Raw genomic sequence first — 25,857 nt, forward strand, 5'->3', positions numbered from 1 at the left:
GAATCTTCTTATGACTATATCGCAGAGGGAAAATACTGTATCTTGCCTCAGATTTTATGGGGATGGGAAGCACAGAATCACCAAATGAATTTAACAGGGAGTGGTAAGGAAAAATAAAGTCTGGGTTCAGCTTCATCAGTAAGTCACTTCCATCTGTTAGAAATTAATGATTTCAGTTAAAACAGTGTAAGTAGATTTTTTTTTTAATAAGGGGAACAATGAAGGAAAGGTAATTATGTACTGCAACACTGAGTGCCAAAGAAGCACATTCCGTCCTGGCCTAAGGTCTCCTATGAAGACTCAGAGGTCCTACCTTATGACACCAGTGCAGGGAGAGTTCCCTCCCTTCCCAACACAACAAAAGTCCAAGTGCCTGAAAAAAAAAAACAAAGAAAAAGTAGGTTATTTTGAAATCGCCAAATTCCTACCCAAAGCACTGTTCTGGAACTCAGAATTCCTTTTACAGACTGGCATTACATTCACGTCCCACTACATCTGCACCTTTCATCATTTGGGAATTTGCCTGCTGTTCCTCTGCCTGGCAAGTTTTCCCTCCCCATGCCATCGACCCTTTAAAGGTAGTTCAAATGTCACTTGCTACTGGTAACGTTCACCAGGAACCTAGAAAGAAGTTACTATCTTCTTTAGAATTCTGTATCAATCACCACACTGAAATCCTTCCCGAGTTCCTACCAGTTTCCTTTCCCTGGGATGGAGCTTATTCCTGGAGTTACTCAGAGCCACTAGGGAGAGAACAGGGGTCGGGGCAGCCCTTCCAAGGGTCATTTAAAAGTTATTTCTTGAGGAACCAGTGCCATTGTTACAACTGTTAACCACCGTTGCTAACATGAGCATTAGTCAATAAATCTTTTTTTATCATTTATTTATATATATATTTTTTTTTTCTACTGTACAGTATGGTGACCCAGTTACACTTACATGTGTACATTCTTTTTTCTCACATTACATGTTCCATCGTAAGTGACCAGACAGAGTTCCCAGTGCTACCCAGCAGGATCCCATAAATCTTAACTAGATTGGAATCCAAATTTGGATCAAATCCAAATCTAGTTACCAAGTCAGCGTGGAAATGGAGACTGAAAACTGGAGTCTTCAGATGCTTAGGATATTAGTGATAATTTGAATGTATATAAGGCACTCACCTTTTTCATAAAATTAATTTTATGTATATGATTGTATTGGTACTTTACCAAGCCCTATAAAATACCATTTTATTAAATATTATAATCTCACTTCAAAGAAAAGAAACCACGGCTTAGGAGACTTATATCACTTGACTAAAATTACCACGTAAGCTAAAGATAAAGCATAAATAGGATCCGGGTCTCTTCTGTTGGTGCCATTGTACCCCAAAAAGAAGTAGGACAGACTAGAAAGTCTGTTATAATAATTCCTTATTGCACACTGGAACTCATTCCCACCATAGAAGTTAACCGTACCATTTGGTAGTTATTGTGTATGAGCGCAGTGCAATTCAGTGGCCAGATTCTTTCCCTAGACACATCTTTCACTTGCATTTCCTCATTAAAAAGAAATTTCTAAGTAGTCTCTGTCTAAAGCCATCCTCTATGGTGCAACTCTGGAATGATTAACCTAACTAGGAATCTGATTTATGCCAATTGTCTTAGCCTACTTTTCAGGTCTGCCAACATCTTTTGCAAGCCTATATTTGAGCCACGTTCCCTAACATTCTTTATTAAGTCTTATATGCTAACAGTACTGATTCTTCCAGCTTATCTAGTCATACCCCACATTTTTCTGTCTTGCTGACTTGGTCATAATGTTCTCACAGTCTGGAACTTCTTCCCCATCCCGATAAACATACGTTCAATTCCAAGTGCTATCTCCTCCAAGAAGTCTCACTTAATTCTCTTGGCTAGAAGTCACCTCTTTCTTCTCAAAACCCATACAAAATGTTATTTAGGCTTAATGACAATTACAATATGCTGTGTGTGTTGGGTTTTTTTGCCACCCCATGGCATGCAAAAATTCCCAGGCCATGGACTGAACCCGTGCCACAGTAGTGACTCAAACCACAGCAGTGACAACAGTGGACCCATAACCCACTAGGCCACCAGGGAACTCCTTGTGTTAGTTGTTTCTTAGACTTAGTTCCCTATCTAAACTGATTGAATTAAGGGCTATTGTAACTTTATATCTCATACCTATCTCTTTGAAGTACCCTGCATGAAAACTGCATCGTCTTGTTGATTTCTGTATCCTCAGTACTTATCACTCATATAATGATCAATATATGCTTCCAAAAGAAAAACTAATGCAAATGTCAAGTGATGTGGGATTGGGTTCTTATTCATTAGATGAGAAATCAGGGGGGACAGGGAATCAGGAAATCAAAGATAGATACACACACACACACACACACACACACACATATATGAGCACTGAAAAACTCCAGTTACCTAAAAGTTAGTCTCCCATAAGCTGTCCACTTCTGCAGACTCCTTTATTTCTTGGCCTGAATTTTTCACACCACAGGACAGTACTATGTTAGGTAACAGAGGCAGGGTCACTGCTGCCTAAAGACTTTTGCTAAAATGTACTTTGCATCTGTACTAGGGGACTAGCATTTGCACAGGAGAATGATGTTAACACAGCAGCTAATCTGAAGGCGCAGAAAGACTCAAGAGATGGGCTACAAAACAAGTAGTTCAATGTGTAGAGGTACCACCAGGTGAAGCTGCGAGTGTCTAAAATGACGATCCTGACTGAGCCAGAAAATAAGCCATGATACAAGGGAAGAGAAGGATGTTCCCGTTGCAGTGTAGTGGAAATGAATCTGAGTAGTGACCATGAGGTTGAGGGTTCGATCCCTGGCCTCACTCAGTGGATTAAGGATCTGGCGTTGCCATGAGCTGCGGTATAGGTCCCAGATATGGCTCGGATCTGGCGTGGCTGTGGCTGTGGTGTAGGCTGGCAGCTGTAGCTCCAATTCAACCTTTATCCTGGGAACCTCCATACACTGTGGGTGTGCTCCTAAAAGAGAAAAAAAAAAAAAAGGGGGTCAAAGTAGTAAGACACATCCTATAACAGCAAAAGCTGTTCTTCCCTCCATCCATCCCTCGTACCTAATATGCAAGTGGCTGATGTAAACTGCAGTTCTGCTAAGTGTGATCTGAGGTTCTGAGGGCTCCCAGTGCCGATTAGGAACCATATCACTGATAGAACCTCACGTGTGAGGATACTCAGGAAGGGAATAAGAAAAATGGGAAAAATTACTCACCAACAGCAATGACATGTAGATAGCCAGGATCCAAAATAAACTCAGCAAGACAAGGGACCAGAAGAACCAGACTCCTGTACCTAGAAAAACGACCCTGCAAAAATGTGTTTCAATTCTCAATATACAGTAGAAACTAGGAGCATCCATGTCAAAGATCAGGGACAAGACTGGACTAGATGAGGCATAAGAAAATAGAGGCGGGAGTTTCTTTTGTGGCTCAGTGGAAATCAATCTTACCAGTATCCATGAGGATGTGGGTTCGATCCCTGGCCTCGCTCAATGGATTAAGGATCTGGCATTGCTGTGAGCTGTGGTGTAGGTCACAGATGCAGCTCAGATCCTGTGTGGATCCTGGGCTGTGCCCAGCAGTTGTAGCTCCAATTTGACCCCTAGCGCCTGGGACCTTCCATATTCCTCATGCTTCAGGTGCAGCCCTAAAAAGCAAAAAAAAAAATGAAAGAGAGAAAAGAAGAGGCGGATAAGAAGTGAAACAACTTGGGAACAGATGTGTGAAAACCTTTGGGGCGATTTAGTTGAGAAGTTTTACCTTTGTTCTACAGACAAGAGAGTACTTTAAGGGCTTCTGTACAAATTGTATGGATTTTAAAAGTTAATTAGGATACATCCTCAAAAATTATGTACCCTTTAAAAGACAACATAATACAGAAATTATGGAATGCCAAGAGAGAATAAGCCATCCGTAAGTTCACTGCCTTCATAAAACTAAGACTTCCCATTTTGGTAGGTTCCTTCTCCATATGAATATATTTTCTCACAGAACAGCAAGCCACCATATTAATTTCTCTGTGCTGTGTAAGAGATTTGGGGCCTTTAAAAACAGTTCTGTGAGTTCCCTGGTGGATGAATGGGTTAAGGATCTGGTGTTATCACTGCTGAGGCTTGGGTTCAATCCCTGGCCTGGGACCTTCCACATGCCTCATGTGTGGCCAAAAAAAACCCAAAAACAAAATAAGACAAGACAAAAAAAAAAAAACAACCCAGTTCTGGTCTTTTCTGTTTTCATAGTAGTTTATGTGGGAAAACTTAAATCTATTTGCTAAGTATAACAGTTACTATTTATCTAGATATTGTATGTCAAAGAATCTAGACTCTTCATTTCAAGATAGCAGAAATTACTTCCTCTCCCCAGAAGACTTAGAACAATTTTATTCTAATGATACAAAATATAGATTAGTGAACATATAACCACATTAAATATAAGAGGAAACTGTCTTTGATCAGGGGCTAGAAGACACAGCAAGAGAAAGAAAGAGGCAGAGGACACCTCAGCAATAGGGATCCCAGAACGAGACAGTGGGAAGAGTACTCTGTAAAAGATGACCATGAATCAGCAAATGTGTAAGTAATGTTAACAAATTACCCCAAATAAAGCCAACTAATACAGTAACTTGCCCAAAAATATAAGAATCAGAAAAGAACCATAAAATAAATATGTTCAAGATCTTCAGAGAAATAAAAAACACATGTCCATGTAACGAGATTAAGATATATGTTTGTGTGTTTGTTTGTGGCCAAGCCCATGGCATGTAGAAGTTCCTGGGCCAGAGACTGAACCTGTGCCATAGCAGTGACCTACGTCACAGCAGTGACATCAGATCCCTAACCCACTGAGCCACCAGGGAACTCCAAGAATAGGATGGTTAAATGCAAGCACAGTAATGATCAAAAAAGTGAAACAGAGGGGGAAAAAGCATGTAGGATGGACTTCACAGCAGTCTAATTCAGCCAAAGACTTAATTAAATGGCTTAACCAAGAGGAGTGACACTGACTTTACTTTCCAGGTGGGAAAGAAAAGCTAAGTTGTGCCATTTCATGGTGCTTCTACCTTTTCTAATCACTTCTCTAGTCCCATTAGATTTTTTGCCACTCCTTATCAATAAAATGGTCCTGTTTTTTTTTTTTTTTGTATATTCACTCACATGAAAATATTAGTTGGGCTCCAAACTGTCCCACCAAACTCAGGCGAAGCTCCCACCTACCTTCTGGGAACTGCAGGCAAAGGAAGAACTGTGACATTTTTCTCTCTTTTTCTCTCCCCTTCTTCTACTTCTTCCTTGCTCCTTCACTGTGGGTGGTGGTAATGGGTAACACAGGGGAGTGAGAAGAATGAAAAGGTGCCTAGGTGACTGCCTGTGTACAGCAGTGGGATATCAAAAAAGAAGTCTGTCTTTGCCATCATTTCTTTAAACTGGGATTATACTGAAGACTGAAGCAGGCTCACTCTACACAGAGTGTGCCAAGCTGAGGCTTCTTCCTGACACAGCAGTTTCAAGTGCTTTTTCTCTTTGCTCTGGGCCACTGTTTTGCATCCCCCTAGCAGCATAAGCATGCTGTTCTTTTGGATGAAACTCCTCTTGTTCAACAAAGACAATGTTCTGGGGCAGCCTAGTCAATACAGCCTTCTCATCCAAATTCAAATGATCTGTATTCATCTTCCAGCGCACCTTCACTGCTTTCCCGTAGATGCAAGGTGAGGCGCTTCTTTTCATCTTCTCCTAAATGCATACCCTACATACCACAATGCTTTATATCAGCACCACCAATTGTCAGCTAAGAGGAACTGAAGAAAACAGAAGACACTTGGATGAGGCATCAGCTACCTTCACAAAGCAAGCAATGAGGAGACAAGTCTAATCTCATAGCACATATAGGGGAAAAATGAGAAGTGACAGTCACTCCATCAAAAAGTCAGCTTGATCTTTCCCTAGCTAAAGAAAATGACTTAGACAAGCTGGAAAATATGTTTTTAAAATCAAAATGAAGGCATAAGAGAGCTATCAGGCAGTGAAGAACTAACTAACCAACATCCAAATAAGAGAGGAAATCCAGAAACACAACTTGGTAGTTATGTGATTTTTCTCTAGAAGTGGTTGAGATATAGGAAGGAGGGCTTCCTGTATCTTGCAGGTCTAGAAGGACAAAGAAATGGGAGCGGGTACTCTGATAAACACTGTATACTTTGATTTGAGACCTTCTAGGACTATAGCCTAAAAATAAGCATAAACTAGAAATAGACTGCTTTTGGGAGACTGAATCCTAGCTTTGAATCATCTAAATGTGTGAAATAGGGTTAAGGTGAATAGGATTTGCTACTACCCCTGGGTACCTGTCAGTAACTTTCTGAGAGGACAATACAATTTGAGGTCTCAAATTACCTATACAACTTTTAACAGATAACATCTGGCACTCATGAAAAATAATCAGGCACATGAGGAGAGGAAACCTCATAGTGAATGCCAAAAGAAACAATGGACAACATAAAAACATATTCAGCGAATCTAGATAACAGAGGTATCAGGTACAGACTTCTAAAAAACTATGCTTAAAAAATTTAGATTGGGAAAAAATTAATTTCAGTAGAGACCTATTAACAAGAAGACCAAATAAAAATTCTATAAAGGAAAATACATCAACAAAAGTTAAGAACTCAGTGAATAGATTTAATAGCTGATAAAACAGAGGCAAAAAAAATTATCAAAAATGGGTTAGGAAAAAAAAAATCAAGAATGAAACAGACACATTAAAAAAAACCATGAGAAATACAGAAGAAAAAGTAAGAAATGGGGTAGAGAGGAGTTCCCGTCGTGGCGCAGTGGTTAACGAATCCGACTAGGAACCATGAGGTTGCGGGTTCGGTCCCTGCCCTTGCTCAGTGGGTTAACGATCCGGCGTTGCCATGAGCTGTGGTGTAGGTTGCAGACGCGGCTCAGATCCCGAGTTGCTGTGGCTCTGGCGTAGGCCGGTGGCTACAGCTCCGATTCAACCCCTAGCCTGGGAACCTCCATATGCCACGGGAGCGGCCCAAAGAAATAGCAAACACACACACACACACAAAAGAAATGGGGTAGAGAAAAGATCTCATATACATGAAATTGAAGTTTCAAAAGCAGAGGCAATGAAAAATGGGGTAAAAGCAGTATTTGTAAAGATAATGGCTGGGAACTTTCCCAAAATGATTAAAAATTTCATACTAGTCTAGGATTATCCAGAAAAGAAATTATTGTAGGGATTAGACCTTATGCTATGATGAAAGATGAGAAGGCTGTTACATCTACTCTGACATTTGATTACTGGGTGATGTTTATAACTCTAATTTAAATACTGGTATATACGGTTAACTACTCTTTTTTTTTTTTTTTGTCTTTTCTAGGGCTGCACCCGCAGCATATGGAGGTTCCCAGGCTAGGGGTTTAATTGGAGCTATGGTCGCCAGCCTACACCACACCAACGCCGGATCCTTAACCCACTGAGCGAGGCCAGGGATCGAATCTACAACCTCATGGTTTCTAGCTGTATTCGTTAACCACTGAGCCACGATGGGAACTCCTATGGTTAACTACTCTTAATGCATCTTATTTTCAATGGGAGAAGAGAAAAATTCATATATATATATCCATATGTATCATAAATATGTCATATATATATATGTGTGCATATATATATATATGTGCAGAATTCTGGTCCCCATGACCAACTTTGTCCTCTATTGTCACTAGCGAAGATGTCCTTTTAGATGGTAAGAGGAACCCTGAAGATGTAATTAAGGTTATTAGTCAGCTGACTTTAATTTTTTTAATTTTATTGAAATATAGTTGGCTTAGTTTCAGGTGTACAGAAGAGTAAATCACTCTTTAATATCCATTCAGCCATACTGTGTCTTTTGGTTGGAGTATTTAATCCATTTACATTCAGTGTAATTGTGGATGATGATGTGTTTCTTGCCATTTTGTTAATTGTTCTGGATTGTTACTTTGGATCTTATTTCTTCTCTTCCTCTTTTTTTTGTCTTCCCTTATGATTTGCTCACTATCTTTAGTGTTGTGCTTGTATTGCTTTTTCTTATGTGTGTGTCCATTATAGTTCTTTGGTTTATGGTTCCCATTAGATTTTGATATGACCAATTATATGTGTACAAAATTGTTTTGGATTGTGGTTCTCTTATTTTCAGATGCATTTCCAATGCTCTGCATTTGTCTTCTCCACTTCTCACACTTGCTAGTTTTGATATCATATTTGTCAATGGGTGATTTCCTGCCTTTACATTATTTTTACCAGTGAGTTCTCTCATTTGAATTTTTGTTTCTAATTGTGGATTTCTCTTTTCTGGTTAGAGAAGTTCCTTTGTAGTTGTTGTAGAGCTGGTTTGGAGGTGCTGAATTCTCTTAGCTTTTGCTTGTCTGAAGAGCTTTTGATCTCTCCATCAAATCTGAATGAGAGCCTTGCTGGGTACAGCATTCGTGGTTCTAGATTTCTCCTCTTCAACACTTTAGGTATATTTTGCCACTCCCTTCTGGCTTGCAGAATTTCTGCTGAAAGATCAGCTGTTATAATTATGGGGGTTCCCTTGTATGTTATTTGTTGCTTTTTCCTTGTGGCTTTTAATATTTTTTCTTTGTATTTAATTTTTGTTAGTTTGATTAGTATCTTGCTGTGTTTCTCCTTGGGTTTATCCTGGGTGGGATTCTTTGTGCTTCCTTAACTTGAGTGAATGTTTCTTTTCCCATATTAGGAAAGTTTTCAGCTATAATCTCTTCAAATATTATCTCTGGCCATTTCTGTTTTCCTTCTGGAGCTCCTATGATATGGATGTTGGCACTTTTTTTTGTTTGTTTTTGGCATTTCTTCCTCCCCCGGCATATGGAGGTCCCCAGGCTAGGGGTCGAATTGGAGCTGTAGCCGCCGGCCTATGCCAGAGCCACAGCAACGCAGGATCCGAGCCGCGTCTGTAACCTACACCACAGCTCACGGCGCCAGATCATTAACCCACTGAGCAAGGGCAGGGACCGAACCCGCAACCTCATGGTTCCCAGTCGGATTTGTTAACCACTGCACCACAACGGGAACTCCGGATGTTGGTACGTTTAATGTTGTCCCAGAGATTGTGTAGACTCTCCTCAGTTCTTTTCATTCTTTTTAATTTTTTCTGTGGTAGTAATTTCCACCACTCTGTCTTCCATATACTTATTCATTCTTCAGCCTCCATTCTGCTGTTGATTCCTTGTAGTGTATATATCACTTTAGATACTGTGCTATCAATCTTAGTTTGCTTGTTCTTTAGGTCTTCTAGATCGTTGTTAAATATTGCTGTGTCTGTGCCTCCATTTTTTTCCCCAAGATCTTGGATCATCTTTACTATCATCACACTGAATTCTTTTTCATGTAGATTATCTCTCTCTCCTTCATTTACTCGTTTTTGTGTGTTTTTTTGTCTTGTTTCTTTGTCTGATAGTTATTTGTCATCTCATAATGTCTAACTCTGTTTATTGTCCCCCTGACAGCAGGTATGGAGATGCAGCAGCTGGTGCCTAGTCTTGGAATTCTCAGGGGTGGTAGCAGCTCATGTGTACCCAGAGCTCATATTGAGAGCTGTGGTATTACACGACCTCCCCTGGAGCCCAGTGGCTGCTTGGATTGCAGTCTGTGAGTTGGCAGTGGTTCATGGTCCGTGGGACTGTTTTTGTGGTGGAGGCAGCACTGGATCCTGCAAATCTTCTTGGTTCTAGGTAGCTCTCAGGACAATTTTCAGCAGTTGACAATGTTAGCAATTTCTCCTGCAGTTCCTCCCTGTCGTGAAGGCTCTAAGGGCTGCTCTCTGCAGCTGCAAGGGCAGGTTCCTTTCTGTAGGCACTGCCTTTGGCTAGTTTAGAGAGACTTCTCTTTAGCCCCAAAGGTGGGGGCTGCTCCCTATCTGTTGCTAAAAAGCTCTCTTTTGCTGTAGGTCCTACACCATTCCAGTGGTCCCTCCCCCTACTAGGCCAATGGCAGAATGCTCCCTGTAGCTGCTGCAAAGTGAAACGTGCTCCAGTGGGCCCCTCTCAGCTCCTTCAGCTATCCATGCAATGTACACTGCTTCTGTGGTCCCCTACTTGATTTTGGCTGGGATCACAGAGCTTGTGCTATTCTCAAGGATCACTAGGATCATTCATGCTGTTTCAGAGATAACTTTCTCTGCCACCTAGGAAAATCGAGGCTCTCCACCTGCCCAAGAAGTCCTGTGCAGATTCCCACACCATCTATGCTGTTTCCAAATTCACCTTCAACCCCCTAGATAAATTACAGCTTTTTGCCCACCCTGGAGCCCCCTTCCAACTCCTAGCATCATTCATGCTGTTTCAGAAACAATTTTCTCCATCTCCTAAGTAAATTGAGGCTCTCTGCCCACCCAGAAGGCCCTATGAGGACTCCCACAGTCTGTGCTATTTCTAAATTCACCTCCCACCCCCTTGACAAATCACAGCTTTCCTCCCACCAAGGAGGACCCTTCTGAATCCCAGGATCATTTGTATTGTTTCAGCAATCACTTCAGTGTTCCCCCACCCAGCTGATGGCTGGGGTTTCAGGGCCTGTATTACTCCTGAGTTTCCTCTGCCTGCTCCAAGGGTTCCATCCATGGGATCCACTTTCTCTATAGCCTTAAGGGCAGTGGGCTGCTCCCCACTGGTAAGTAGCCTGGAGTGTAGATCCTGCTGCTGGACCAGTTGGTGTCTTGCAGCCTGAAAGCGCTCATAGGGGGTAAGGCTATAGTGGTGGCTCTCACTCCTTCCCTCCAGCACCCCCTAAAAATGGTGCCTAGCCTCCAAGCCCAACCAGATTTCCTCAGCTTACAGCCTCAAATGTGGACACTCTAGACTAGTCCCTTCAGGATGTCTGTGTGTCACCAATCCTTGTTTTTTCCCAGGTAGCCAGCCCCAGCTCTCTCTCCGAGTCTGATCTCAAATGCTGGAATTTCAGTTCCTGGCCCCTAGTCTTGTCAGCCTAGGTTGGGAAGTGCAGAGCAGTGAGACTGACCATTTGTAGAGGACCATTTCCATTTCAATGGCTTTACACAGATTGCTGCGTTTTTCTCCAATACTCCAAAGTTCCTCCTCTGTTCTGGCTGGTCTCCTCAATGGTGTGGGGAACTTCCCAGGGTGTGGGCATTTTTCCTTTTTCTAGCTCCCTCCTAGGGGCACAGGTCCCGACCCACTTCATTTATCCATCTCTCTCTTTTTCTTTTTTTTTTCCTACTCAGTTTCATGAAGTTTTCCTTGCTCTACTGTAATCCTGGGGTCTTTTGTCAGCATTCATCAAATTTTTTGTGTGAACAGTTCTACATATGGATGGATTTTCAATGTATTTGTCAGAGTAGGTGAGCCTCATATCCTACTCGTCAACCATCATTTTTTTCTTCTCCTATACCACATCTTTATCCATTCATCTGCTGATGGACATTTACGTTGTTTCCCTGTCTTGGCTGTTGTGAATAGTGCAGATAAGAACACAGAGGTGCATGTGTCTTTCTGAATTATAGTTTTGTCTGCATATATATTCCCAAGAGTGGGATTGCTGGATGATGTGGTAGATCTACATTTAGTGTTCTGAGGAACTCCATACTGTTTTCCGCAGTGGTTGTATCAATTTACATTCCCTGGTAACTTGATGAATTTGTTTATCAGTTTTAGTAGTTTTTTCGTGTGGAGTCTTCAGGATTTTTTATGTAGTATCATGTCACATGCATATACTGACAATTTTATCTCTTCCCTTCCCATTCAGATACACTTTATCTCTTTTTCTTGTCTGATTGCTATGACTGGGACTTCCAATACTATTTTGAATAGAAGAGCTTAAAGTGGGAATCCTTGTCTTGCTCCAGATTTTAGTGAGAAGTCTTTAAGCTGTTCACCATGAAGTATCATACCAGCGGTGGGTTTGTCATAAATAACATTTATTATGTTGACATATATTCCCTATCTACCCACTTTGGTGTGATTTTTTTAATCATGAATAGAGGATGAATTTTTTCAAATGCTTTTTATGCATCAATTGATATAATCACGCAGTTTTTGTCTTTTCTTTTATTGATGTGGTACATCACATTGATTGAATTGTATATGTTATTAAACCTTCCTTGTGAACTTGTGATAAAGTCCCCTTGGTCCTGGTATATGTTACTGGACTCAGCTTTCTAATATTTTGTTGAGAATTCTTGCATCTACCTTCATCAAGGATAATACCCTGTAATTTTCTTTTTTGGTGGTGTCTTTGGCTTGGTTTTGGTAACAGGGTGATGCTGGCTTCATAAAATGTCACTTGGGGGGTTCTATCCTTTTCCATCTTTTGGAAGAGGTTGAGAAGGGTCAATATAAGTTCTTCTTTGTATGTTTAGGAGAATCCACATGTGAAGCCATCTGGTTCTGGACTTTTGATTGTATGGAGTTTTGATTTTACTTTATTTTTCCCATTAGGAAATTTTATTGATTTTTAAGATTTTTAAAAAGATTTTTATTTATTCCACTATAGTTGATTTATTTATATATATATATATATATTTTGTCTTTTGTCTTTTGTGTTGTTGTTGCTATTTCTTGGGCCGCTCACGTGGCATATGGAGGTTCCCAGGCTAGGGGTTGAATCGGAGCTGTAGCCACCGGCCTATGCCAGAGCCACAGCAACGCGGGATCCGAGCCACGTCTGCAACCTACATCGCAGCTCACGTTAACCCACTGAGCAAGGGCAGGGACCGAACCCGCAACCTCATGGTTCCTAGTCGGATTCGTTAACCACTGCGCCACGACGGGAACTCCTGATTTATTTATATTTTTAAGCTTTGTTATTTATTTTTTTATCAAGTAGTCTTAATTGTAATCAATTGTTATTTCCCCAATACATTATTTTTTCTACTGTACAGAATGGTGATGCAGTTACACATACATGTTTACATTCTTTTTTCTCACAGTATCATGCTCCATCATAAGTGACTAGATATAGTTCCCAGTGATAACAGTAGGGTCTCATTGCTAATCCATTCCAAAGGCAATAGTCTTCATCTATTAACCCCAAGCTCCCCATCCATCCCACTTCCACCCCCTACCCCTAGGCAACCACAAGTCTATTCTCCAAGTTCATGATTTTCTTTTCTGTGGAAAGGTTCATTTTGGCCATATATTAGATTCCATATATAAGTGATATCATACAGTATTTGTCTTTCTCTTTCTGACTTACTTCACTCAGAATGAGAGTTTCTAGTTCTATCCATCTTGCTACAAATGGCATTATTTTGTTCTTTTTGATGGCTGAGTAGTATTCCATTGTGTATATACCACATCTTCCTAATCCAATCATCTGCTGATGGACATTTGGGTTGTTTCCATGTCTTGGCTATTGCGAATGGTTCTGCAATGAACATGTGGGCACATGTGTCTTTTTTAAGGAACGTTTTGTCTGGATATATGCCCAAGAGTGGGATTGCTGGGCCATATGGTAGTTCTGTGCATAGATTTCTAAGGTACCTCCATACTGTTCTCCATAGTGTTGTACCAGTTTACATTCCCACCAACAGTGCAGGAGGGTTCCCTTTTCTCCACACCCCCTCCAGCATTTGTTGTTTATGGACTTATTAATAATAGCCATTCTGACTGTTGTGATGTGGTATCTCGTGGTAGTTTTGATTTGCATTTCTCTAATAATCAGGGATGCTGAGCATTTTTTCATGTGCTTGTTATCCATCTGTATATCTTCCTTGGAGAAATGTCTATTCAGGTCTTTTGCCTATTTTTCCATTGGGTGGTTGGCTTTTTTGCTGTTGAGTTTTTTGTTTTTGTTTTTTTTAAATTACGAATCCTATTTCACTTCCAGTGTTTGGTCTGCTCATATTACCTATTTCTTCTTGATTCAGTTTTGGTGGGATATATGATTATAGAAACTTGTCCATTTCTTCTAGATTGTAGGAACTGGATTCTGCCAACAATTTGAATGAACCTGGAAGTGTACTCACACTAAGAGCCCCAGGTAAAAGTTCAGGCCAGTCGGTACCTTGATTTCAGCCTTGTGGAGATCTTAACTAGAGTACCCAGGCAAGCATTCCTCATTTCTGACCAAAAACTAAGAGTTAAAAGTCATTATTGTTTTAGACCAATGACAATTGACCCTGAAACTTACTGGATGCCTTCGGACAAGTGGGAACTCACTCATATTTATAACTTCTATTTGATGATGGAGTATTGCTCTGGTGATTCTGTCTGATTTTGAGTATATTTATTGAACTATACTTCCAGAACTAGAGAAATAACCACAGGATAGGTCTGGGGATGAACTAGGCCCACTGTAGAGATGGGCCTGAGCCAAAATTCCATTGATTACCTATCATCCAAAAGCACCAATTCTTACTATGGAACCACACTGGTGTTTTACATTTCCAGTTATTTGTTTCAGTTCAGAGTCAGTGTCCAGTAATCCCACAAATGTATTTCTTCTTTCCCAATAATAATCATCCTTGTAAGTGCTTAAATGTTCTTCTGGGAGCAAACTAGGAGGAATATTAATAGGATGCACTTCTGGCTGTGCAGCAAGGTCCCTCCTCAGTACTTTCTCTCCATTTAAGGGTCAATTTATTTGGTAAATAAGTAAAATAGAGAATAGGAAAACAATGGTAAAAAGTAACAAATTTAAAAGCTGGTTTTTGAAAAGATAGACAAAATGACAAATCTTTAGCAAGACTAACCAACAATAAAAAACCAAAGAAACAAAATGAAAACCTGAGAAGACCCCCCAAAATAAAATTATAAGTGAAAGCGGAGATATTACAAGGGACACCACAAAAGTACAAAGCACCCTAAGATACTACTACAAATTATTAAATGACAACAAACTGGATAACCTAGAAGAAATGGGATAAAATTCTAGAAACATAACAACCAATGAACACTGAATCATGAAAAAATATGAACATACCAATACTTTTGAGCAGATTGAGTCAGCAATCAAAAACCAAGATCAGATTACTTCATTGGTAAATTTTTCCAATATTTAAAGAAAAATTAACCATAAATCTTCTCAAACTCTTCCAAAAAACAAAAGAGGAAACAGCAGTCCTAAACTCATTTTATGAAGCCTGCATTATTCTGATATCAAAGCCACATAAGAATACTAAATGAAAACTATGGGCTAATATTTCTGATAAATACAGATGAAAAAATTCACTGAAATATTACCAGCAAACCAGACTAAAAAGCACATTAAAAAAGCCACACCATGATTGAGTTGAATTCATCCCTGTGACACAAGAATGGTTCGGCACATACAAATTAAAAAATCGTCAAACATCACATTAATATAATTAAAGATAAACTCATATAATCCATAAAACTCCTAGAAGAGAACATAGGCAAAACATTCTCTGACATCAACTGTACAAATGTTTTCTTAGGTCAGTTTCCCAAGGCAATAGAAATAAAACCAAAAATAAACCAATTAGACCTAATCTAATCAAAGTTACAAGTTTTTGCACAGCAAAGGAAACCATAAAAAAAAAACCCAAAAGACAATCTATAGAATGGGAGAAAATAGTTGCAAATGATTCGACTGACAAGGGCTTAATATTCAAAATATACAAACAACTCATACAACTTAAGAGCAAAGAAAAAAATACCCTCAATTTAAAAATGGGAAGAAGATCTACATGGACATTTCTCCAAAGAAGACATACAGATGGCCAGTAGGTACAAAAAAAAAATGCTCAGGACCACTTATTATTAGAGAAATGCAAATCAAAACTTCAATTATGTACCACCTCACAGTGGTCAGAATGACTATCATTAATAAGTCTACAAATAAGTGATGGAGAGGGTATGGATAAAGGGAACCCTCCTGCACTGTTGGTCGGAATGTAAATTGGTACAACCACTATGGAGAACAGTAGGGAGGTACCTCAGAAAACTAAATATAGAACTACCATATGACCCAGCAATCCCACTCCTGGGCACATATCCAGACAAAACTGTAATTCCAAAAGATACATGTATCCCTATGTTCATTTTAGCACTATTCGCAATAGCCAAGACATGGAAAACAACCTAAATGTCCATGAACAGATGAATGGATTAAGAATATGTGGTATGTATACACAAAAGACTACTACTCAGCCATAAAAAGAACAAAATAATGCCATTTTCAGCAACATGGATGGAACTATAGATTCTCATACTAGGTGAAGTAAGTCAGAAAGAGAAAGGAAAGTACCATATGGTATCACTTATATGTGGAATCTAAAATATGGCACAAATGAACCTATCTACAAAACAGAAATGAACTCATGCAGACAGAGAACAGACTTGTGGTTGCCAAGGGGGAAGGGGAGGGAGTGGGATGGACTGGGAGTTTGGGGTTATTAGATGCAACTATTGCATTTGGAATGAATAAGCAATGAGGTCCTGCTGTACAACTAACTATATCTAATCATTTGTGATGGAACACGATGAAAAATATTATGAGAAAAAGAATGCATATTTATGTATTACTGGGTTATTTTGCTGTACAGCAGAAATTGACAGAACATTATAAATCAACTGTAACAAAAATTTTAAAAATCAACTATAACAACATTTAAAAAAATCATATAATCATCTCAACAGATGCAAAAAGATCATTTGACAAAATTCAACATCCATTCATGACAAAAACTCTCAATAAACTGGGTATAAACAGGGTTTACCTCAACATAATAAAGGCCACATATGAAAAGCTCATAACTAACATCTTACCCAATGATGAAAAGCTGATTACTTCACCTCTAAGATCAGGAACAACACAAGGATGCCCACCTTCACCACTTTTATTCAACATAGTATTGGAAAGCCTAGCCAGAGCAATCAGGAAAAAGAAAAGAAATAAACAGAATTAGAATTGGAAAGGAAGAAGAAAAACTGTTGCTATTTGCAGATGACATGACATTACACACAGAAAACTTAAAAGACTCCACTAAAAAAAATGTTAAAACTAATAAATGAATTCAGTAAATTTGCAGGATACAAAATCAACATACAAAAATCTGTTGTATTTCTGTACACTAATACCGAGCTATCAGAAATTAAGACAATCCCATTCACAGTTACATAAAAAGGAATAAAGTCAGGAGTTCCTGTTGTGGCACAGTTAGTTAATGATCTGCCTTGTCACTGTGGAGGTTCTGGTTTGATCCCTGGCCTGGAGCAGTGGGCTAAGGATCCAGCATTGCCACAGCTGTGGTGTAGTTTATAGCTCCAGCTTGGATTTGATCCCTGGCCTAGGAACTTCTGTATGTGTTCAACAAGGGTGGCTGGAGAGGAAAAAAAAAAAAAAGAATAAAGTCAATCCAAGATATGAAAGACCTATACAATGAAAGCTATAAGACAGTGATGAAAGAAATTAAAGACACAAATAATAGAAAGCTATCCGTATTCATTGGAAGATCAAACTTTCCAAGATCCCCAAAGCCATCTACAAATTCAATGCACTCCCTATCAAATTTCCAATGGCATCCTAAAATTTGAACAGAACCGCAGGAGTTCATGAATAGCCAAAGCAACCTTGGGAAAAAAGAATAAATCTAGAAACACCATTTCCCTGATTTGAACCTCTATTACAAAGTTACAGTTATCAAAAGATTAGGGTATTGGCATAAAAAAACAGACACACAGATAAATGGAACGCAATAAAGAATTCAGAAATAGGAGAGGAGTGGATAAGAAGGGAGAGTAGGAAGACCCTGAGCTCATCTCCTCCCACAGGCACATCAAAATTGCAACTGTTTAGAGTAACGATCAATGAGAGCTGCCTGAAGACTAGCTGAAAAGATATTACATAACTTAAGATATAAAGAGCCACAATGAGGTGGGTTGAAGGGGTGGAGTCACTGTCTAGTCAAGACTCATTTCTCAGGCTAGGTCCCCGCAAACTGAAGGATGATTACAACCGCAGAGGTTCTTTCCAAGGAAAAAGGGTTCAAGCCCCATGTCAGGCTCCCCATCCCAAAGTTCCTGAACTGTGAATGTGAGCTCCCAGAACATTTGGCTTTGAAGGCCAGTGGGGATTACTTTTGGGAGAGCCAGAGGACTGGGAAATAGGGAAATAGGGGTTTTACTCTTAAAGGGTACATATGAAATGTCACAAGCTCTGAGACCCAAGGCAGAAGGAATACTTTGAAAGGAGCCTAGGTCAGATCTACTTGATGATCTTGGAGAGCCTCCCAGAGAGGCAGGAGACAAATGGGACACACTTTGGACATTAGCATCAGTCATTTTCGGGAATTCACACTACCATGACAACACTGATATAAATGTTGCCAAAATGTTGGCAAGAAACATTTTGGAACTCTTCCTCTAACTTCTTAGTGCCATGACCTATCCCCACCCAAGAGCCAGTCTGCATCAGTCCTGGGACTCTCCAGGCCTGGCTAGAGACACCAGCCCCTCAGCCAGCAGTGCCAAGACCCAGAACACTCACCAGCAGGTCAGCAAACCCCAGAATACACTGAGTCCTGGTCCTTTTCACCATCATTCTGACACCAGACTCAGGACCCTGGATCCAGCTGCCAGGTGTGTTAGGAGCTGGCCCAGCCCATTAGCTGGCCAAAACTAATTCTAGGACACCCCCGGGCTACTTCCTCACACAACATCAGGCAGTTACTGGCTTGTAGATGCCCAGGTCTGAAGCTAGCCATCAGTGGGTGAGCACTAGACCTAGGAACCCCAGAGGCTCTGTAGCCAGCTACACTGTGCCCTGGCCACACACCAGAAAGAAGGCATCAGGACTAGGATTCCCTTAGCCAATTAGCCAGCTACACCATAGTTTAACCCTACCCACCAGCAGTAGGTATCCTCTACACACATTTAGTGTCAGGCAACCAAATGGAACAGGAGCCTGCTACTTCTAGAAATCAAAAGTAGACTAGATGATAGAGAGGAACAGATCAGCAACTTGAAGACAGAGTAGCAGAAATCATTCACGTTGAATAAAAAAAAATGAGGGTAGTTTAAGAGACCTCTAGGAAACATCAAGAATACTAACATTCCCATTACAGGCATCACAGAAGGAGAAGAAAATATATTTGAAGACAAAATAGCTGAAAATTTCCCTAACCTGGGAAAGGAAACAGGCATCCAGGACCAGGAAGGACAGAGTTTCAAACAAGATGAACTCAAGGAGGTCCATGCAAAAACATATTGTAATTAAATTGATAAAAATTAATGATAAAGAGAGACTCTTAAAAGCAACATTGGAAAGGCAACTAGTTACTTACAAGAGAACTCCCATTAGGCTATCAGATAAACTGTCGGCAGAAGCTCTGCAGAACAAAAAGGACTAGCATGATATACTGAAAGTAATGAAAGGGGAAAACCCACTACCAAGAATACTTGGCAAGGCTTTCATTCAGATTTGTAGGAGAGATCAAATGTTTCATCAATAAGCATGAGTTGAAAGAGTTCAGCACCATGAAACCAGCTTTATAAGAAATGCTAAAGGGACTTCTCAAAGTGGAGAAGAAAAGGCTACAACTAGAAAAATGAAATTACAACAGGAAAAATCTCATTGGTAAAGAAAAATATACAGTAAATTTAGTAGATCAAATTTAGTAAATCATTTATAAAGCTAGTAGGAAGATTAAAAAAGACAAAAGTATTAAGTCATCTATATTCACAATAAGTGGCTAGGGATACACAGAACAGATATAAATTCTGATGTAAAAAATATTAAATGTGATGAGGAGACTAAAAATGCAGAGTTGTTAAAATGCGTTCATTCACCAACTTAATCACGTGTGTGTATATAAATATATATATGTACATGTATATGCATTCATATATCCATGTGTATATATAGAGAGACTGTTACATATAAATCTCATGGTAACAGTATCAAAAATCCCCAAGAGACACACACACAAAAGAGAAAGGGATCCAAACAACAAAAAAGATAGTCAAGTCACAAGTGACTAAAGTAAAAATAACTAAAAAAATAAACCCCAAACAATGAACAAAACAGCAATACTTATCAATAATTATTTTTATTACTCAGTGAATTTTATTGCATTTATAGTCGTACAATGATCATCACAATCCAGTTTTATAGGATTTCCATCCCACAACCCCAGCGCATGCCCCCCACCCCCTGAACCGTCTCCTTTGGAAACCAGAAGTTTTTCAAAGTCTGTGAGTCAGTATCTGTTCTGCAAAGAAGTTCATTCTGTCCTTTTTTTCAGATTCCACATGCCAGTGAAAGCATTTGATGTTGGTGTCTCATTGTATGACTGACTTCACTTAGCATGATAATTTCTAGGGCCATCCATGTTGCTGCAGATACTGTTATTTCTTTCCTTAGTAACATGGCTGAGTAATATTCCATTGTGTATATGCACCACATCTTCTTGATCCACTCCTCTTTCGATGGACATTTAGGCTGTTTCCTTGTCTTGGCTATGGCAAATAGTGCCGCAGTGAACACTGGAGTACATGTGTCTTTTTGAGTCATGGTTTTCTCTGGATAGATGCCCCAGTGTGGGATTGCTGGATCAAATAGTAGTTCTATTTTTTTGTTTCCTGAGGAATCTCCATACTGTTTTCCACAGTGGTTGCACCAATTTACAATCCCACCAACAGTGTAATAGGCTTCCTTTTTCTCCACACCCTCTCTAGCACTTACTGTTTGTAGACTTTTGGATGATGGCCATTCTGGCCGGTGTCAGGTGGTACCTCGTAATGGTTTTGATTTGCATTTCTCTAATAATGAGTGATGTTGAACGTCTTTTCACGTGTTTATTGGCCATCTGTATGTCTTCTTTGGGGAACTGTCTATTTAGATCTTCTGCCCATTTTTTGACGGGGTTGTTTGTTTTTTTGGTATGGAGCTGCAAAAGGTGTTTATACATTTTGGAGATTAATCCCTTGTCAGTCACTTCATTTGCAAATATTTTCTCCCATTCTGTGGTTTGTCTTTGTGTTTTGTTTAGGGTTTCCTTTGCTGTGAAGAAACTTTTAAGTTTCCCCAAGAGAGATTGCATGACGGGCCATTAAATAAGTCTCACTAAATTTAATACTAAAATCATATTAAGCCTCTTTTATGACCACAATGATAGGAGACTAGAAATCAACTACAAGTAAAAAAGAAAAAACACTGCAAAAACCACAAACACACGGAAGCTGAAAATATGCTAATAAAAATGAATAGGTCAGTTTAAAAAATATGAAATAAAATACAAATGAAAATGAAAAAATATTGCTCCAGAACCTATGAGGTGCAGCAATAGCAGTTCTAAGAGGAAAGTTTATAATGATAAAAGCCTACCTTAGGAACTTAACTATATGCTTAAAAGACTAGAAAAAGAAGAACCAAAAAATCCAAAGTTAGCAGAAGGAAAGAATTCATAAAGATCATAATGGGAATAAATGAAACAGAGACTAGAAAACCAGTAGAAAAAAAATCAATGAAACTAAGACCTAGTTCTTTGAAAATTCAAACAAAATTGATAAAACTTTAGCCATGCTCATCAAGAAAAAGAGAGAGGGCCCAAATCACAAAGTGAGAAATGAAAAAGAAGTTACAAATGACACCACAGAAATAGAAAAGGAAAAAAGGAGGAAAAAAAGAAACACAGAGTCACAAGAGATTACTACTACATACAATTATATGCCGATAAAATCAACAACCTTGAAGAAATCCAAAAATTATGAGAAATATACAAACTCCCAAATCTGAATTAGGAAGAAACAGAAAATATGAACACATCAATTACTGGCAATGAACTTGAATCAGCAGTAATTTAAAAAACTCCCAACAAACAAAAGTTCAGTACCAACGGCTTCACAGTTGAATTCTATGAAACATTTAAAGATTAACACCCTCCCATCTCAAACTATTAAAAAAATTACAGAGGAAGGAACATTTCCAAAATCATTCTATGAGTCCAACATCATCCTGATAAAAACCCAAAGATATCACAAAAGAAAAAAAATTACAGCACAGTATCACTGATGAATATGATGCAAAATTCCTTAGCAAAATGAACTCAACAATACAGCAAAAAGATCATACATTGTGATCAAGTGGGATTTATCCCAGGGATGCAAGGATTCTTTAACATATGCAAATCAACCAATGTGATACACCACATTAAGAAACTGAAGAATAAAAACCATGTGGCCACCTCAGTAGATGCAGTAAAAACTTTTGCCAAAGCTCAACACCCATCTGGGATAAAAACTCTCCACAAAGTAGGCATAGGGGGAACCTACCTCAATATAAAAAGGCTGAATATGACAAACTCACTGCTAACATCATTCTCAATGGTGAAAAAACTGAAAGAATTTCTGCAAAGACAGGAATAAGACAAGGATGTCCACCCTAGCTACTTTTATTAAACACAGTTTTGGAAGATGCCCAGCAGTGGCACTGCTGGATCACATGGTAGTTATATATTTAGTTTTTATAGGAATCACCATACTGTTTTTCATAGTGTTTGCATCAATTTACATTACCATGAACAGTATAGGCCCTTTTTCAAACCCCCTCCAGCATTTATTGTTCATAGACTTTTTGATGATGGCCATTCTTATCGGTGCCTATTATTACCATTTTTATTCCATAGCACTGGATATTCTATTCATGGTCATCAGATAAGAAAGGAATCTAAATTGAAGAGGAAAAACTAAAACTTTCACATTAGCAGAATATAAGATACTATATATAGAAAAATCCTAAATATAACCAGTAAACTATGAGAACTCATCAGTAATTTTTTTCAAGTTTTAGGGGTAAAAGATTTACTAAACAGAAATGTGCTGCAGTTCTATAAACTAACAACAAAATAAGAAAATAATAGCATTTATAACCATAACAAAAACAATAAAATACCCTTGAATAAGTTCAACTAAGGAGGTAAAAGATCTGTACTTGGAAAACCCTAAGACACTGATGAAGATAATACAAACAGATGGAAAGATATACCATATTGATGGATTGGAAGAATCAGTATTATTAAAATAACATTACTACCCAAGGCAATTTACAGATTCAATGCAATCCCTATTAAAATATAAATAGCATTTTTCACAAAATTACAACAAATAATTTTAAAATTTGTATGGAAACACAAAAGATCCCAAGTAGGCAAAACAAACTTAAGAAAGAAGATCAAAGTTCAAGTTATTATGTTCCCTGATTTCAAAATATAGTACAAAGCTACAGTAACCAGAATGGTACAGTACTGACACAAAACAGAAACACAAATCATATTAATGGGATAGAGAGCCTAGAAATGAACACACTTATATGGGAGATTAATTTATGACAAATGAGGTAAAAATATACAGTGGGGAAAAGACAGCCTCTACAATAAATGTTTCTGCATGTAGTAACTACACACAAAAGAATCAAACTGTACTACTTTCTTGCACCATACACAAAAATAAACTCACAATATATTAGAGAATTAAATGTAAGACCTGAGATCATAAAACAACTGGAGGAAAACATGGTAAGATCTTTGATATTGGTCTTAGCAATATATTTTTTTATATAGCTCCTCAAACAAAGGCAACAAAAGCAAAAATACATAAAAAGAACTCCATCAAACTCAGAAGTTTTTGCACAGTGAAGCAAACTATCAGGAAAATAAAATGTGCACTGCTGAATTTCAAATCATAGAGTTTAATATCTAAAACGTATAAATAACAAATATGACTCAACAGGAAAAATAATCTGATTAAAATTGAGAAGAGTGGAGTTCCCATTGTGGCTCAGTGGGTTAAGACCCCAATACAGTGTCTGTGAGAATGTGGGTTCAATCACCGGTGTTGTTCGGTGTGTTAAGGATCCTGCATTGCTGCGAGCTGCAGCATAGGTTGCAGATGTGGCTCAGATCCAGTGTTGCTGTGCATGCTGCAGGTGCAGCCATGAAAAAAAAATGGGAAGACTACTTGATAGGCATTTTTCCAAAGAATCCATACGGATGGCCAACAGGGACATGAAAAGATGCTCAATATCACTAATCACCAGGGAAATGTAAATCAAAACCACAACGAGATATCACCTCATGCCTGTCAGAATGGCTGTTATCAAAAGGACAACAAACAGAAAGTGTTGGCAAGGATGTAGAGAAAAAGGAACACTTGCACAGTGTTGGTGGGAATGTAAATTGTCATAAGCAGGATGGAAAACAGCATGGATATTACTCAAAAAATTAAAAACAGACTATAATCCAATCCAATAATTCCATCACAGTATTTTCCTGAGGAAAACAAAAACACTAATTCAAAAACATACATGTATACCTATAGTCATTGCAGCATTACTTATAACAGCCAATATATGGGAGCAACCTGTGTCTACCAACAGACGAATGGTGAAGAAGATATAAAAATGGAATATTATTCACCCATAAAAAGAATGAACTTTTGCCACTTGTGACATCATGGATGGACAAAGATGGTATTATGCTATATGAAATAAGTCAGAGAGGGGAAGACAAATACTTCATGGTTTCACTTATGCATGGAAACTAAAAAATAAAACAAGTGGACAGACATAACTAAACAGAGATAGTGTCATATATACAGAAAACAAATCAATGTTGCCATAGGGGAGTGGGTGAGGGGAGGAGAGAAGTAGGTATGGGTGATTAAGAGGCACAGACTTTCACTTACACAATAAATGTGTCATGGGCATGTAATGCACAGTGTGGGAAATAAACTCAATAATAATGCAATCTCTCTAAATGGTGACATAACAACTAGATTTATATTGATGACCATTTTGAAATGTATAGAAATAGCAGATCGCTATATTTGTACCAGGGAATAACAGTGTTGTAGGTCAATTACACTTCAAAATCAAACAATCAATCAAAAACTCACTGAAAAGAGACTAGATTTGTGGTTACCAGAGGTGGAGGCTGGAGGAGGGGGAATTGGTGAAGGCAGTCAAAAGGTACAAACTTAACGTTATAAGAAAAATAAGTACTAGGGATGTAATATACAACATAAATATAATTAACACTGCTGTAGGTTATATATGAAAATTGTAAATAGAGTAAATTCTAAGAGTTCTCCTCAGAAGTAACACTTCTATTTCTTTAATTTTGTGTCCACAGGAAATGATGGATGGTCACTGAATTTATTGTGGAAATCACTTCACAATGTATATAAGTCAAATCATTCTTTTGTAAACCTTAAATTTATAGAGTGCTGTATGTCTGTTTAATAAGTGGTGCTGGGAAAACTGGACAGCCACATGGAAAATAATGAAATTTGAACACTCCCTAACACCATACACAAAAATAAACTCCAAATGGATTAAAGACCTAGATAGAAGACCAGACACTATCAAACTCTTGGAGGAAAACATAGGCCAAACACTGTCTGACAAAAACAACAGCAACATCTTCTCAGATCCACCTCTTAGAGTAATGAGAGTAAAAACAAAAATACACAAATGGGACCTAATCAAACTTAAAAGTTTCTTCACAGCAAAGGAAACCCTAAACAAAACACAAAGACAAACCACAGAATGGGAGAAAATATTTGCAAATGAAGTGACTGACAAGGGATTAATCTCCAAAATGTATAAACACCTTTTGCAGCTCCATACCAAAAAAACAAACAACCCCGTCAAAAAATGGGCAGAAGATCTAAATAGACAGTTCCCCAAAGAAGACATACAGATGGCCAATAAACACGTGAAAAGACGTTCAACATCACTCATTATTAGAGAAATGCAAATCAAAACCATTACAAGGTACCACCTGACACCGGCCAGAATGGCCATCATCCAAAAGTCTACAAACAGT

At 38.6% G+C, this 25,857-nt stretch overlaps 1 protein-coding gene across 1 annotated transcript in view; it reads right to left on the minus strand.

Annotated features, from left to right (window-relative positions):
* LOC125112072 (glycerophosphodiester phosphodiesterase domain-containing protein 4-like) overlaps positions 1 to 25,857 on the minus strand; it is a 131,435-nt gene that overhangs the window by 62,325 nt on the left and 43,253 nt on the right. The window contains exons 5-6 of the mRNA XM_047754330.1: positions 3,263 to 3,356; positions 314 to 373 (exon numbers count right to left, since the gene is read on the minus strand). Coding sequence (XP_047610286.1) covers positions 314 to 373; positions 3,263 to 3,356 — 154 coding nt within the window. The remainder of the gene's footprint in view (positions 1 to 313; positions 374 to 3,262; positions 3,357 to 25,857) is intronic.

Source organism: Phacochoerus africanus, chromosome 11 (genome assembly GCF_016906955.1).
Source record: "Phacochoerus africanus isolate WHEZ1 chromosome 11, ROS_Pafr_v1, whole genome shotgun sequence".
Classification (NCBI taxonomy): Eukaryota; Metazoa; Chordata; class Mammalia; order Artiodactyla; family Suidae; genus Phacochoerus; species Phacochoerus africanus.